Genomic DNA, 16,880 nt, shown 5'->3' with positions numbered 1-16,880 from the left:
CCCTTGCACCACCTGAGCTGTGCGAACCACAAGTATTTTGGTAAACAATTTATAGTCCTGGTTTAATAGGCTAATCGGACGATATGAACCTGGATATTCCGGTGGTTTTTCCTCTTTAATAAAGCTAACAACTACAGCTCTTGAAAATTCTAAAGGGATCGCAGCTCCATCTAATATTTCATTGAATAGTTCTACTAATATTTTGGCGATTTGACACTCTAAAATTTTGTAGACTTCTGCAGGGAGGCCATCTTCTCTGGTGCTTTTCCATTAGGAGCTCCCCTGATTGCCTCTTCCAATTCGCTAAGAGTGATAGGGGATGCTAATACATTCTGTGCCGCTGCGTCTAAACCTGGCAGAGTCACTGCATCTAAATACTGTTTAACCTGCAAGATATTCACTTGTTTTGTCTTGGTATATAGCTTACGGTAATGCGAAAGAAATACTTTTGCTGTCTCTTCAGGGTGACTTGCCATTACCCCCTATTCCTCATAAAAAATAACTTTTATTAAATTGGAGTTGGATCTTTTCTTGACTGTCCAGGCCAAAAATCTACCTGCATGCTCACTTTCTTCATATTGCCTCTGGAAGCTAGTATTCCTATTAAGTATCTCCAGCAACAGATATAAATCTCTTAATTTAGCCTGGGCCCTTCTTACTATTAATTCTGTCTCTGGACTGGGTTGTACTTGATTCTTTTTTTAGTGCCTACTCTAGCTCCCTTTGGAGTAGGTTACTTCTTTCACGAGCTATTTTCCATAGATGGGCCTTAAAGGAAATTGAGCTTTGGTAGCCCCCTAAATATTAAAAAGCAAGGCTGCCGTCTTATTTACTTCCAAAAATTCAGAAACAGATGTTTTGAGCTTGGCTACCCAACTGTCGTCTGTCAAGAGATCTACCCAAACGCCATTGTGGGCGGCTCTGCTGGCTTCCTAACTCACTGTTATCGGCCCATGGTACCGAATGGTCAGAAAAAGAGTTTGCAAGAATTCCTGACCCCTGCCACTTCAGTGCAGATGAGATTAAAATATAATCGATTCTTGAAGCAGTATTATGCCTTTTAGAGTAGCATGTAAATTCTTTCTCCTGGGGCTGATCAGCCCGCCACACATCCACTAGTGCTAAATCCGTGCACATTTTCAGGAGCATTTGGCAAGCTCTTGGTTTGTTCTGCGTTTTATTCTGCTGTGATGTGTCCCATTGGATGTTTGGTACAACGTTAAAGTCCCCTCCTATTATAAAGTAACCCCGGAGTAGACACAAATGTCTATACAGAGCCTGCATTAATGCTACATCATCCTCTGTCGGACCACAGAGGCTTACAAAATGAATCACTTTATCTGCCACCATAGTAGTAACTGCTATCCACCTTGCCTGCAGGTCCTTAAATACTACCTTCATCATTCCTGTGAATTTTCTAAAAAAAAACAGAATTGCCACACCTCGTACTGCGCAAAAAATAGTGGGCGATGTATGCAGGAAGTTTCGGTAGCTTGCCTTTGACCTTCAAATGAGTTTCATATAAAAGGACAACTTGTATCTTGAGATGTTACCAGCCAGTTAAGGACCGCTTGGAACTTAATATTGTTGTTTGCCCCATTGAGATTACATGAGGCAACTCTAAGGCTAGACCCGATCATTTCTGATTGTTCCACCCTGTCGTTCCCGTGGTAGGTTGTGCTATGGCTGCATTCTTTCCTGCACTCTCCCCGGGTACCAGATGTAACTGATTAGGCTCCACCTGCATTTTTTGGTCTAGTTCTTCCCTGTGTCCCCCAAATCACCATGCCCCCCCCCCCCATCCCTCCGTGTCGAGGCCCTTCCCTGCCCTGACCCCTCCCTCCCTTCCCCCCTACCCGGCGGGTCCAACCCGTCATGACCCTACTGGACAGTGAACCATCCCCCTCCCCGCACTCTCACCCATGAACCCAAGACCTGAGTGCAGTGGCATGGCACCCTTAGAGACCTGGTCTCAAGAGAGCAGCATGGTGGCAATACACCGAACAGAGATCAGTCACCTTGCCAAAAGAAAGGATGCGCGAGCCACCCCCTATTTTGCTTCTAATGCCTAATATTCCCAGCAGGCAGCAGAGCATTCTACACGACAGTACCATATAAAAAAAAAATCCATAGTGTACAGTGTCAAAAAAACCTAACAACTCTACCCTCCCTTAACACCCACCCTCTTATCTAGTACCCCCCCTTGTTTTTTAAGAGTTCCAAGAAGTTGGTTGCTTCCTGAACATTCTAAAAAAACTTTCGCCTGGCCTTTATGTAAAACTTTAAGTTTAGCAAGTTGCACAATAGCAGCCGGCGCCCCCAATTTTTTGAAACTGTCTATTAGACCAACAAACCCATGGCGCCGGTGTGCAGCCACAACTGACATATCTGAATATACACAAAAAAGTAAACTTATCATCAGACTTAAACTCCCTCTCTTTTCTAGCTTAAGAGAGAATTTGCTCCTTGATTCGAAAGTCCCCAAAGTTAACCAGAATGGTGCGTGGATACTTGGAGTTAGCAGGGCGGGTAAAGGGTACTCTATGGGCCATCATAATCGAAAGGTCCGGCCAGTCTCGTCACTATCTGGGAGGATGACTTTATAGATGAGTTTCGAGACAACGTTGGCCAGCGATGAGGCTGCTTCAATCCCCTCTGGGACCCCTACAAATCTGAGATTGGAACGCCGTGACCTGTTCTTTGCTTCGTCCAGTTTTAGCTCGAGGTCCTCCAGTTCAGATTGGATTTGAGTCACAGTTGATTCAATTCGATTCTCAACATCTTTTGGTCGGAGACCCTCTGTTCCAACTGTGAGACTAGAGAGGAGAGAATAGTTAAGTGAGTATTCAATTGAGTAAGCTGGTCTTTTCGTCTCTCTGCGAGTCTCCTCCTGTGAAAGTTTTATAGCTTAAAGCTCCACCGATATCTGTCCCATGAACTCCTCCACCGTTGAAGAACCCTTAGTCCCGCTTGCCGTGTAGGCTGGAATTAGGAGATTAGGAGAAGAGCGGAGGGGTTGCGACTCAGTATTTCTATTGGAATTGACTCCAGATGAAACAGACTTCTGCACATGGTCCTTCCGGCCCAGAATTTAGAGCCAAAGCAGAGGATTAGCCAGTGTTTGATAGAATTACTTCACTTAGGAGAGTTCTCCTCTCCACCCCTTCCTTTTGCACCCCTAATGCTCGGCTAAGTGCACCTTTAAAATTACTATTAGGGTTTGCAAATAAGGGGTATGCAGGTTTCTCAAATTGTTTTGCACTGTTTTGGGGAGGAGTTGAAAGACGGTCACGAGGGAGATTGCCTGGTGTCGCCGAACAAAGTGATGCAGGGGGAGATTGTGACTGCACCTCCCAGAAAGGTAGAGGAAGATTGAGAGTGTGATTGAAGAAATGGCTCAGTGGATCGTGATGGACACAACAGGCAGTTCCAGAAGCTCCCTAATATTGAGCTCCGACATGGAACTAGGAATTGCAGAAGACTGTGAAAGATCCTGAGTCTGAGGAGATTCTTTAAAAGGCTTGCTGGATCTTGTTGGCTGGAGCTTTGCCTGATCCTTCCTGAAGCTGGGGTCAGGGTCCTAGATTGAGATCCTTTCTGGAATTTGCCCATTGTCCGAGATTTAGACCCTGTATCTCACGCCATGCGTTTCATTGTGGGGTCAACAAAGACTAATTTAGTACAAAAACAGAGCCTGGAAGCGGGAGTGGAAGGAGACCAGAAGAAGAAAATGAGTTGGAGGGGCACGGGGGGTGGCACAAACTGCATCCACTTGAATATGAACCGCTTCCGTCGTGCCCCTGTGGTAGAAAAAATATGGTTGGCTAGGAGTCAGCCAAAACTGGTAAACCCTTACAAATCCCACACGTTGCTGGAGATTTTACTTTCAGGTTTTTAGACCTTAAGTCAGTGCAGAACAAGAGTTAATTAATCACTTCCAACATGCCTCCCATATTAAAAAAGGCTCCACTCCAACCCCCCCGCCGCACAGCATGCATTGACAGTCTTTTTGAAGCTACAGAACCTTCCCTTGATACTTAGCTGTTCCTCTGCAGGTAGCACTTGCTGAAGGCTCCTCGTGTCACTTCCTCACTTCCTCCTTTGGTGGCCGTGAGGAGAAAGGAATTCACTGCATTCCTCCTGAGGGTGAAGATAAAAACAAACCAGGAGTCGATAATTACTAGCGACTCCACTATGTCCTCTTTTCTCCCGGAAGCAGTGCGTTACTGAGCCCAGAACACCACAGGCTCGGGATAGTCCGCTCCCACGGTCTCCAGCTGGTTCCTGTGCTGAGGGGGGGGGGGGGGGGGTAGGAGGGTGGTGGTCTGTGTTCCAGCACCTTGGTGGGTGTTCATCGAGCGCTCCAATCCAGCATCACGGAGCTTGCTGCTCAGTGCTGCATGCTCGATTTTACAAGAGTGTCTGACCTTCGGATACCCCCGAGCCTCAGAGTGTTGTCCTGTGTCGGCGAAGAGTGATGCCGCTATCTTTTTCTTTGAGGTGAGGTGAATTTGGCAGCAACGTCCTGCCGCCATAGCGCTGCTCTGTAGGTCTCTCAGGCGCGGAGCATGATGGGAGCTCCCGAACCTGACATCACTCCTATCTCTGGGATTGTTGTGGATACAGTGCTTGCCTCAAACTGGGTTTTAGTATTTAGTGACAATGCCCTGACACTGGGCATTTTGGGCCTGCTTGCAAAAAGGCAAACAATCTGCTGCAGAAGTAGGCCAAGTTGGCCCTGGGACCTTTTACCCACTGAACATGGCATGCCCAGGCTTCACCTCCACCCACTAGCTCATGGCAGGCATAAATGTGGCATCTCCAGGTCCCACTAAACAACACCTTATGGACCTGCAGAAGATCAGAAAAGGACTGCCTGAGATACCCAAGTGGAGAGATGAAGGACTGGACCTGCTCCCTCTTGTACCCGACAAAGAGGAGGACATCTAGTGTCAGCTGGTTGACTTTCTGTTGTGCCTATTGGGAGATAAAACACTGCAAGCCTGTTTCCTGGACGGACCAAGCTTACCAGTGGCAACTGGATCTGGACTGGGCCCTGCAGTTGGCCACTGCTTGACACAAACTATTAGTTTCTAGTTAGCTTACCTTGGGTCCTGGGGGATTTTTAATGTATACGCCTGTGAAAGATTAGGACTGCAGAAGGTAAAATCTTTGACCAGGATAAACCTGGTTGGTGCATCTGTTCCTCAGTGCATCACTTTCAGCCTCACATTGCACCTGTGCCCCATCCTACTGCGACCATTGACTATCATTGGCCCTTTGTTCTTTTTGGAGCTATTTCTACTTAAAACATAAAAAGTTGAAATGCCTGGGTACCCCTATTAGATTTTTGTCATGTTTGTCATTTTGTTTATAAAATTTTACTCCTTTTCTAATTCAGTTTGGAATTTTTGTTTCTCTTTATTACTGTTTTGGTACTGCATAAATATTTACACATTGCCTTAGTTATGCGTTTGTATTTTGTGCCATACTTACCAGGGAGCTGAGCTCCAGTTAAGTTAGTGACTTCAAGGGTTTACCTTGACAAGGGCTGTGATTATTCCTTGAAGTGAAATAATGTAATTTCTTACACTTTCTGACATTGCTGGCAAACAACTTGCGCAAGTAAATTCTCAACCAGATATCTAGCTACAGTGCAGCAGAGAGTGCAGTGAATTGAAGGTAAGCATTAGGCCAACACATCAAGGTCTTCTGAGACACAACCCACTCCCTTCACTACACAAACCATGACCATGTTGAAATCTATCAAGACCTGTGACCCGTTATCAGATATATTAACACAGAATGCTCCCAATTGAGTATTTTATGATGAGCCCCTGTTATAGAGAAAGAGAGTGGGTGTATGCTTTCAAAACATGTCAGTACAGTGTAATTTGGAGGTGACAACCAATTTAGCTGGTGCAGTTTTGGCAATTTTGTCAGCTGCACACCACATGCAAGAGCAGAGCTTCTAGACTAGTGTCATTTGGAGGTGACAACCAATTTAGTTGGTGCAATTTTGTCAGCTGCACACCACATGTAAGAGCGGAGCTTCTAGACCCAATTTGTGGGTCCCAAGAAAGTAAAGTATTTGCACGTGTAGCTCGTCTCTCATTAGAATATGTTCTAAAACCTTTACTTATCAATTACCAAACTTGGTCCGGTGTTCTTGGAATAGTCCAAGGACGTTTAAAAAAAAGTCTGTTCAAATAAATTAATTGCTATCAGAATTGATGCCCAAAACACATGTGAAACAAATAGGATTGTGAATGTCTGCTAAGCAACGGTTTTCAGTAGTAAAATGGAGGCCCTGAAGTTCTTCAGGTAGCGCACAAGACAATGTACAGTTGTCTAGCTGGATATTAAGGTCTTTCACAACCTAATCATAGTCCATAATGTGTCGAACAGATAACGTCAAGAAAACATGACACCCAGAGAGTAAAAGGAATATCATGACCTAAGTGTTGCAGGTAATTTTGAGAATATTGATTTACATGTACTGCATGCATTTGATGGTTAAAAATGGATATTAGGCAGAATGTGGCTCCCCTTCCTTTTACCAACAAGATCTTAGCCCACATGCTTGTGTACAGAATCTGTCCACAAGCCTTGAGCAAACTTTGATCACTGGTGACTAATGGAGATATAATCCAGGATACTAAAGTTTATTTAAACACAGGTTTTTAAAACGTTTTGGTTACTATCCTCGATAACTCATTGATAAAACACCTGTTTGTTGGTGTGATTAAAAAACATGTTTCACCTGACTCTCCATAAAGAATGCAGCTTATGCACATTTCTGGCTTGAAAAGCTGAATTAGTTGAATTAGCCACAGGATCTGTAAAGCAAAGACGTCTCATCTGACTAGTGATGCAAAGAGGAGCCTGGACAATCTGTTGTCTGAAAAAGCGCAGCATAGGAGGTAATCGGCTGTGTGCAAACACTAGCATCTTGTTTAAAATTTCTCAGATAGTTGAAAGGTCAACCACTCACTTGATCGGGGTTGTGCTTCCAGCAAAAACTAGAGCACCTAATACAATGTGCTGGGGAACATTTCAAAGAAAATTGTCAAACTGTCATTAAAAAAAACAGTAAATATAAATTCTGAAAAGTGTGGATTAAATAGTACATGTTGGAGGGGACATTGAAGTTAAAAATAAATGAACGTGTATATCTTTTTTCTTTTAGTTTTTAGTGTGTTTTACTTTATAACTGACATTTGTATTGTGTATCTGTATTAATTGTAGGTATTGTGAGTTGGATGATTGACCCCTGGCTTTGCATACCAACACTCTTTGAAGTTTCTGTTAGGATATGTATTGTGATTATTGCAATATCAAGTAATGGAAATTTGTAGTAGAACACATAATGTAACATTAAATGATTTCAACCATATCAGAGTAAGCACAGCATGCTTTCTACGCATGTAATGCATCACCACTACTTTCACCACGTAACCTCACCAATGCATTTTGGCTGTAAACACTCCTTTGTGTTCTTCCTTGCAGGGTAGCAGTTGAGGTAGTAACAACAATGACATCTGCAGATGTCTTGTGGCAAGATGGCACTGTGGAGAAGAATATCCGTTCAAATGACCTGCTGCCTGTTCACCACTTGGACAACAATGAGTTCTGTCCTGGAGATTTTGTGGTGGACAAACGAGGTATGTTAGTAGTGGTAAGGATCGGTTTCTCAGTCAATAGTGATTTGTTGGCAGATGGGAAGTGAGGATTGGGAAGGTTATATGAAAATGGCCTTACCGCTAATACTGGTTCAATTTATGAAATACCAACTAAAAGCAGCAATAATATACAAATTTGAAATCGTGGGGGGGGGTGAGAGTTTGAGGTAAGTATGACTGGGTGAAATGAATAACCTTAAAGTATTAAGAAAACATGGTCTTCTGTCTGAAAATATTTTGTTGTCCTTTCTGAAGTTATTCTGTTCACTAAAGGGAAGGTCATCTGCAAATATATTTCTGTTCACCAGAGGATTCTTCATAAAATTAATAAAAGGTAGAAAATCTCTGCATATGTGCAATATCATGGATGCAATTTTTTAAAGAAATGTCATGTTTCTCAATCCAGTCGTGCAAAAAAGATACATTTACTTTTTGAAGGAAAATTAACCAAATTGTAAATTAACAGTACATTTGATTAAAAACACCATTCAACCATTAAATATGACTAAAAATAGAAGGAGATATGGTGCCACAATAGAAGACCATACATATTCTAAAACACAGTTTTGCTTCTTCAAAGACCTTGGCCGATTGCACTATCTCATCTTACCCAGCAAGGTGTCTTTCAGGCAGTTTGTTTTAAACTGCACCGTGAGGAATGGCCAGAACACAACCTTGTGCTATTTTAAAGTGTTTTTGGCCACAAACTCCCATTTTTTGGGGGGCCTTTTACTCATCTTCTGAGGACTTCTAACTCATAACTTTTCTCAAGAAAGTTACTCCCACCCCTCCCCCTTCTCTCATGTAGAATGATAATGTCTAGGAATGGCTAACACAATGTCTTTGTGGTTTGTCTGCTTGAATCACTCATTGAGCGACTGAGGAATTTGTCAGTAGATGTCTTATAGGACGCTTTTGGGCAGAGAAAGAGGTTAGACTCTAAAATAAGGTGGAAAATTATGCAGGACGTGATCTTGTGCTTCATTGGAGGGAGACCACCATTTTGCCTTTCCTTCCTCCTGAGACTGAGCTTCTGCCCCTTCTGGAGATGAGTGGGCAACAACTTACCACCAGTTCTTCCGATCTTAGTGCCAGTTGACATTGACGTTGCCAAAGTTGAAATTCTGGATATTGAGAAGAAGGCGATCAATCTCAAAACATGGTAGTGTCAAGACATACACATACCTCGACATTGATAGGTCACGAGTTATCTGGGTTAAGCCACCTCTCGACGTATATTTCAGTTTGGGGTGTCTCCCCATCTTTGTGAACTGTCTCCTTCCATTCAGAGCATTGTTCCACCACCTCCTTTACCACCAAACCCAGTTGATGTGATCAGTCAACAGAGAATGGCTATCAGTCCCATCCAACCGCAGGGCCAGCATATCATGAAGTCAGTCAACAACCTCCACAGCCTTCAGCAGAGACCACATTTTGGGGGGGGGGGGGGGGGAGAGGATTTTTTTTTTTTTTTTTGGGGGGGGGGGGGGGGGGGAGGTTTGGGTGGGAGGGACGACAGTGACAGGTCACTCTCTATCTGGGTGTTCCTGCACAAGATGCAGAGAATTGTAGTCACAGCAGGTCTCTTGTCAGTTGGGATCATGAGATCTGCCATTCTGAATCCCATAGTCCAAGGAGAAAGATATATTACAATCTTCACCTCAGGATTCATGCTCGGTATCCAGGTCATCTGGTGGGTATGAGTTTTCTCCAGCTTCCCCTGATTCTAACCCTTCAAGAATCTCCCCTATTGATGACATTGTAACCTCCAAATAGTGCTGCAAAATAATTCAGTCTGTAGACTACCACACCTAAAGTTAGTATATTCGCCCTTTTTTAATACCATCCAGGCAAGACCTACGCTTCTTCATATTGTGCCTCAGGTTCCTAGACTGTGAAGCAAAGTCTGGAGAAGTTGAGATTGTTTGATTATTATCTAAAGTTTTTGAAGTAATGCGTTCCTGAAGATTCTTTAGTATTGGATCTTTCATATATTCACATGTTTGAGTCATTCCCCGTCGTCAAAGCAGGCATCCCACAAAGCAGTAAATGTCATTATCATAGGCTATAATGGCAATGAACAATCACTTAAATAGCCTATGTCCTTCTAAAAAGGAACCAAATTCCCAGCAGTCAGGTGGTAGAACTCTCTAGAGTACTCCCAAGAGAGGCGGAGTCCCTTAGATGTTCTACTTCATATCATGTGAAGGTAGTCACCCTGAGCTCTGCTCAGTTTTCTTCAAAACCAGTTTTTGAAAGCTACTCTAATGCTCTTGCCATCTGTGAGACAGCTAAGAAAGGGGTCTTCGGGCCCTGCAAAACATGTGGGAAGAAAAGATTTAATGTAGGTGATCCCCTCAAGGACTGTAAAGTACTTTTTCCACCAAAACCTTGAAAGACAGTGAGGGAAGGCTTCTTCTATGGTTTCAGAAAGCCAAGTCAAATAGATCTTCTACTTTTGAGGAAGATGGTGACGCTTCTTTATCTGAGAAGGGATCTTACAAGAGGGAAAGATCCCATGACCACGAGACGTCTGTGGAAGGTTGAAAGGCCCTTAAAAAAAAAATCACAGCATGGGTATGCTAGGACAGCTCATGAAAGGAGGAAAAGGAAACTATCTCCTTAAAGACTGCCAAATATGAGCCCAGTACTCTGTAAAAACTGGAGCTCCTTCTCAAAAGCCCTCATCAGAACCATCGACAACGAAGCCTAAAACCACTTTGAAATTCTCGCTATTGGCCACCTCACTGTCAAGAGCAACAAAGTCAACTAAGACAGTTACCACAGTCTGGACAACGACCTAGACGACTGCAAAATTGAGGTCTTCCATCTCTGCGTCGATCCAGTGGACGAAGATACCATCAACACCATTGTTGTAGTTGACAGTGCTGTTGATGACCCTGCTGACGAGAATCACACTGAAAGTCACTCAGCAATCCTAGCAGTTGCTACCACAACATAGACGACAGTCAACGACACTGTAAGTTCCAAAAACTTTCCTTTTGCCTGAGCATACCTCACTGAGCAAGATGTCTTCTCTTTCCGCAAGTCATCTTCTGGACATGGAGTCGGAGGATGAAGGCCCTTTCAGGACAGCCCATAGCCCATCCAAACTCCGGGAGAATGAGGAAGAGGATGTACACACTAGGGAGAATACTACAACCCACAACAGGCAAAATATGTAGACAGACTTAGATCTCATGAGGGACATCAACAACATTATGGTGAATCGTGTTCTTATGACAATACCGTTCATGTACCTATGTTTGTATTTCAGGTCCCCCAATGTTAAGACTTCCAAAGAAGGTTCCCAGAAGCGCCAAAAGAACAGCATATTACTCCACCTCCGTCTCCCAGAACACGGAGGCCCATCCTTCCACCTGTAATGCCCAGGATGATGCCTGCATCGAACATAGCAGCACCTCCACAGATGATCCATCATCATTAAATGATGACCGAGAGGTCGAAATCCTTGAGAATCAACCCTCCCACCACAAATGGGACGATTACTTGATTCCCACTTATCACCTCTGTTAGACCTGTCAGCTCTTGACGTGGTTTCCCCCGTCTTTTTGGCTTCTGTTCTGATCCTGTGCTGAACTTAATTTTTGCTGGCTTTAGGACTCTTGGCACTTTACCACTGCTGACAGTGCTAAAGTGCAAGTGCTCTCTGTCTAAATTGTATTGGTGATTGGTTTATTAATGATTGACATTTAGATTTACTGATTAGTCCCTAATAAAGTGCACAATGTGTGCCCAGTACCTGTAAATCAAATGCTACTAGTGGTCCTGCAGCACTAATTGTGCCACTCATATGAGTAGCCCTGTAAACCTGTCTCAGACCTGCCACTGCAGTGTCTGTAGTTTTGTACTGCCCATTCGCTCTGGCAAGTGTACCCACTTGCCAGGCCCAAACCTTCCCTTTTACTAAGTCGCCCCTAAGGTAGGCCCAAGGCAGACCCATGGGCAGGGTGCAGTGCATTTAAAAGGTAGGACATATACTGGTTTGTTTTACATGTCCTAATAGTGAAATACTGCCAAATTCAGTTTTCACTATTGCAAGGCCTATCTCTCCCATAGTTTAACATGGGGATTGCCTTTAAATACCTTTTAAGTGTAGTTTCCCATTGGCTGCAGATAGACTTATGGAGCTTGGGGTCTCTGAACTGGTAAAGTTGTTTTTTAGATCGTAAGTTTGAAAATGTTTAATCCATTGTTCTTTTGCTCACTATGCCACCCCAGTTTGGACCCAGCCATATGCAAATCATTCTGATGGATACAACTACCTGTGGATTCCTCACCTAATGAATACTCCCATGGCGCCAGCATTCGACGGAAATCTTCTTATTAGTCTCTGCACGTCGACGAGGACGTCACTCTAGCCCACGCGACGCCGTCTGACGTCATACAGGCAATAAGAGGTCCTCGGCGACGTGCCGATGACAGTTCCCTTTTTTCCGTGCATTCGAAACGGTTATCTTCGAGGGAGCTACTGTTACCTTCGTGGTTACAGTGTATTGTCTGCTGCGTAGTCTTCTCTGCGGTAATAATGTCTCAGAGGAAGTCGGGTTTCAAGCCCTGTCGAGAGTGTGGGGGCAAGATGTCAGTTACAGATCCTCACTCCGACTGTCTATGGTGTTTGAGCTCCGACCACGACGTCTTGACTTGCGATTCATGTCAACACATGAATCCGAAGGCCCTCAAAGAGCGTGAGGCCAAGTTATTCATGGCAAAGTCCAAGAAGAAGGAGAAACATCATAAGAAGTCTTCTTCGCCAAGGTCTCACCGGCGTCATCGAGACTCCCGGCGCCGTAGAGACTCACGACGTCATTCCAGCAAGGAGTCTCGTTCGAGGTCACCTTCGGCTCGGCGTCGGAGGACTTGGGAGGTCAGCCCCACGGTCACGCCGCATCCATCGACGCCGTTGCCCTCTCCGGCGTCACCGACTTCGCCTGGTCAGGCGTCGGTGATTGAGGTGGTGCAGCCTCTTGTGTTTTCTCCTGCGTCGCAGACGTCGAGGCCGGCGTCTGGGTCGCCCTCGATCCAGGCACCCCAGTATCCGTCTTTTCCCACTCCTGGAGCCGATAGTACCGCGTTTCTTAATGCGATGTATACCATCTTTCAGCAGATGGCTCCAGGAGCTGCTCCGGCTGGTCCTTCGGGGCCCTTGGCCTTTTCGTTGGGTGATCCTGCGCCTCTTCGGCCGGCACCCTTTATGCCCTTTCTCCCTTTTGGGAATGTGGGCTCGGCGCCGGTGCCGGCGTCGGTGGCCGCTCCGGTGGCTTCGGATGTTTCGGCCCCGGAGATTGCCCTTCCGTCGAAGTCAGGATTTTGCCCTGTGACTCCGGTTGGTCCATCGGCTCCAAGACCTCGTCCTCCGGCTCCTACCTCGGCGCCGAAGCTGCCTGTGGTGCCGGACGCGGCGTCAGATGCTTCTGGAGTTCGGCGCCGTTCTTCGACGTCGGCGGAGGCCATGTCGACTCCGCGTATCGAGGAGAGACTTCATTCGAGGAGGCGTGCTCTCCGTCTTTTAGAAGAGCAGGAGTACCAGCGAGTCCTAGAGGAGGGAGAGATTGAGGACTCTGGAGACGGACTACATGGTCTGGATACAGCCAGTGGGCTGGACACTTCCCCTGAGTGGGACCTTTCATCTCCAGGGGAATATACGGAGGAGGCTGCTTCCTTTCATGCTGTGGTGAGGAAGGCAGCGAGCTTTTTGGACCTGCCTTTGCCGGTGGCAGAGGCGAAGCAGAATTTGCTGACAGAGGTATTGCATCCGGCCTCTGCTGCAGCTGAGCCTCTCTTGCCATTTAATGAGGCTTTGCTGGATCCGGTGTTGGAGGTGTGGAAGAAGCCGGTGTCTTCCTCGGCCGTTCATAGGGCTGTGGCCAGGAGGTATCGAGCTGCACCATCTGACCCTGGCTTTCTCTCTAGACATCCTACGCCGGAGAGCTTGGTGATGCAAGCCTCCTGTTCCTCAAAGTCAGCGCCTGGTTCCTTCCCGACGGTGCCTGGAGACAGAGACTCCAAGAAACTGGATGCGCAGTCCAAGAAAATATTTTCGTCATGCAGTTTGGCGTTGAAGGCCACCAACGCAACGTGCATTCTGGGGAGGTACATCCATGCTCTGATGGATGATATTTCGTCTTCATTTACGGAGCTCCCCCAGGGTCTCTTGGATGTGGTCTCGGACGCCCAGGCTGCCGCGACCCAGATTATCCAGTCTGGGCTGGACACGACCGACTCGGTGGCCAGGGCGATGGGCACGGCTGTGGTGGCAAGAAGACAGGCCTGGCTCCGAAACTCAGGGTTTTCTGCGGATGTGCAGTCGACCCTGCTGGACCTCCCGTTTGATGGGGACAGACTGTTTGGAGCCAAGGCAGATTCGGCCTTGGAACGATTTAAGGAGAGCAGAGCCACAGCCAAATCGTTAGGACTGCAAGCTCCTTCTTCCTCTGCCTCTTCTAGATTTTTCAGGAGGTTTCAGGGATTTGGGCGTGGCTCTTCTTCCTCTTCCTTTCGGGGGAGGTTCCAGCAACCCGCCTCTTCCCTCCCCTATAGGTCATTTAGAGGGAGGGGGAGGGGTGGGGCCCGTACCAGAGGAGCCTCTCAACAGCACTCTGCCTCTTCCTCGTCCTCTGGAGGGGTGCAGCAGGGGAAGCAGCCTTAGGCTTCCACCGTTTCCCACTCACTCCTCTCCTGTAGGGGGAAGATTACAGCATTTTCTTCACAAGTGGAAGTCTATCACAACGGACACTTGGGTTCTCGGCATTGTGGGGAAAGGCTACGCCCTTCCCTTTCGGGAGTTCCCGCCCCTCATCCCGCCCCGCCCATCTTATTGTTCAGAAGAACACCTCCTGTTGCTAGAACAGGAGGTTCAAGTCCTCCTTTCAAAGGGCGCGGTAGAGTTGGTCCCAGAGCAGGAAAAGGGTCGAGGTTGTTACTCAAGATACTTCCTGATTCCCAAAAAGGATGGTCAGTTGAGACCAATCCTGGATCTGAGGATCTTGAATTGGTTCCTCAAACAGGAAAAGTTCAAGATGCTGACCCTAGCACAGGTGCTTTTGGCGTTGAACAAGGAAGATTGGATGGTGTCTGTCGACTTGCAGGATGCTTACTTTCATATCCCGATACTCAAGTCGCACAGGAAGTATCTCCGGTTTGTGGTAGGGTCGCAGCACTATCAGTTTGCGGTCCTCCCGTTTGGTCTTACTTCAGCACCTCGAGTCTTCACAAAGGTGATGTCAGTGGTTGCGGCGGAGCTCAGAAGGAAGGGGATAGCAGTATTCCCTTACTTGGACGACTGGTTGATCAAAGCCAAGTCCCCGGAGCTTGTGTCGCATCATCTGCAGTCAACAACCCAGTTGTTGTTCGACCTGGGCTTTTCGGTGAACGTGCCCAAACCTCACTTGGAGCCCTCTCAGCGCCTCCTGTTCATAGGGGCAGTACTGGATACAACATTGAGTCGAGCCTTTCCTCCGCCTCACCGGATTCAAGATATTCAGGAATTGGTTCCAATGTTTCGAAATGGAGCGGTAGTTCCAGTCCTCAAGGTCCTTCGTCTGCTCGGTCTGTTCGCCTCCTGCATTCTGTTGGTCACGCATGCTCGCTGGCACATGAGGGCTCTTCAGTGGTGCCTCCGAAGGCAGTGGTCTCAACACAAGGGAGATTTAGAAGGTACTGTCAAGATCTCCAGAGATGCTGCTGTGGAATTGAAGTGGTGGATTGCGGGCAACAATCTTTCACAGGGAAAGCCGTTCGCGCAGTCGCCACCAGTGGCCACGGTCATAACGGATGCTTCCACCCTAGGATGGGGGGCTCATCTGGGGGATCTGGAGATCAGAGGGCTTTGGTCTCCAGAGGAACAGGTGTTTCATATCAATCTGTTGGAGTTACGGGCTGTACGTCTGGCTCTCAAGGCCTTCCTCCCATCCCTTCGTGGTCAGTCGGTACAGGTCCTGACGGACAATACTACCACGATGTGGTACATAAACAAACAGGGAGGAGTAGGGTCGTACCTTCTCTGCAGAGAAGCTCTTCGGCTATGGTCCTGGGCAAAGAACCATCAGATTTGCTTGGTGGCAAATCATCTGGCCGGGGTCTTGAATGTACGTGCGGACAGTCTCAGTCGCCAATTCTCGGCAGACCACGAGTGGGGTCTCCATCCAGATCAGGTCTGTCTAATCTTCCAGATATGGGGGTTTCCTCGGATAGATCTGTTTGCCACTCTAGAGAACGCGCATTGCCCGTTATTCTGCAGCCTCCAGTATCCGATGCAGGGAGCGTTGGGGGACGCGTTTCAGATAACCTGGTGCGACCAGTTGCTTTACGCGTTTCCCCCCCATACCCTTGATTCCTCGAGTGTTGAGGAAAATTCGCCAAGACCGGGCCCAAGTCATCTTAATAGCTCCGGATTGGCCAAGGAGGGTATGGTACTCCGACCTTCTCCAATTCTCACTGTGCCCTCCGCTCCGTCTCCCTCTCAGGGCAGACCTCCTCTCGCAGTCGCAGGGGCAGGTTTTACACCCCAACCTCCAGAGTCTGCACCTACATGCTTGGAGATTGAACGGGGCAACCTGAGTTCCTTCTCTCTCCCGCCTGATGTAGTGGATGTTATCTTAGCGGCCAGGCGACACTCCACTAAATCTATCTACGCTAATAGGTGGTCTAAATTTGTTATGTGGTGTGGAGAGAGACAGATTGATCCCTTACATGCTCATCTGTCACATGTTTTGTCTTTTGCACTGTCTCTAGCGCAGAAAGGTTGTGCAGTGGCTACCATTAAGGGTTATTTGTCAGCCTTGTCAGCCTTCATTTGTCTTCCAGACCAACCATAGTTATTTAAATCCCCTATTGTTCTCAGATTCTTGAAAGGTCTTCTGAATCAATATCCTCCAAAACCATTCGTTATGCCTCAATGGGATTTGTCCTTGGTCCTGACTTTCCTTATGGGGTCCCCTTTTGAGCCTATGCATTCTTGCCCCTTAAGGTATTTGGTTATTAAAACAGTATTCCTGGTAGCTATAACATCTGCAAGGAGAGTGAGTGAGTTGCAGGCCTTATCGGTTAAACCCCCTTATATAACGTTTTATGGGGATAAGGTGGTGTTGAGGACCAAGGCTGCTTTCCTTCCGAAGGTTGTTTCACCCTTCCATTTGGCTCAGACAATCACTTTGTCCACGTTTTATCCTCCGCCTC

At 46.7% G+C, this 16,880-nt stretch overlaps 1 protein-coding gene across 1 annotated transcript in view; it reads left to right on the top strand.

Annotated features, from left to right (window-relative positions):
• UBE2O (ubiquitin conjugating enzyme E2 O) overlaps positions 1 to 16,880 on the top strand; it is a 738,495-nt gene that overhangs the window by 401,927 nt on the left and 319,688 nt on the right. Inside the window, exon 10 of the mRNA XM_069200225.1 lies at positions 7,510 to 7,664. Within this exon, the coding sequence (XP_069056326.1) occupies positions 7,510 to 7,664 (155 nt within the window). The remainder of the gene's footprint in view (positions 1 to 7,509; positions 7,665 to 16,880) is intronic.

Source organism: Pleurodeles waltl, chromosome 7, assembly GCF_031143425.1.
Source record: "Pleurodeles waltl isolate 20211129_DDA chromosome 7, aPleWal1.hap1.20221129, whole genome shotgun sequence".
Lineage (NCBI taxonomy): Eukaryota > Metazoa > Chordata > Amphibia > Caudata > Salamandridae > Pleurodeles > Pleurodeles waltl.
The sequence above is the reverse complement of the archived record's forward strand: the minus strand, read 5'-3'. Positions and strand labels throughout refer to the sequence as shown.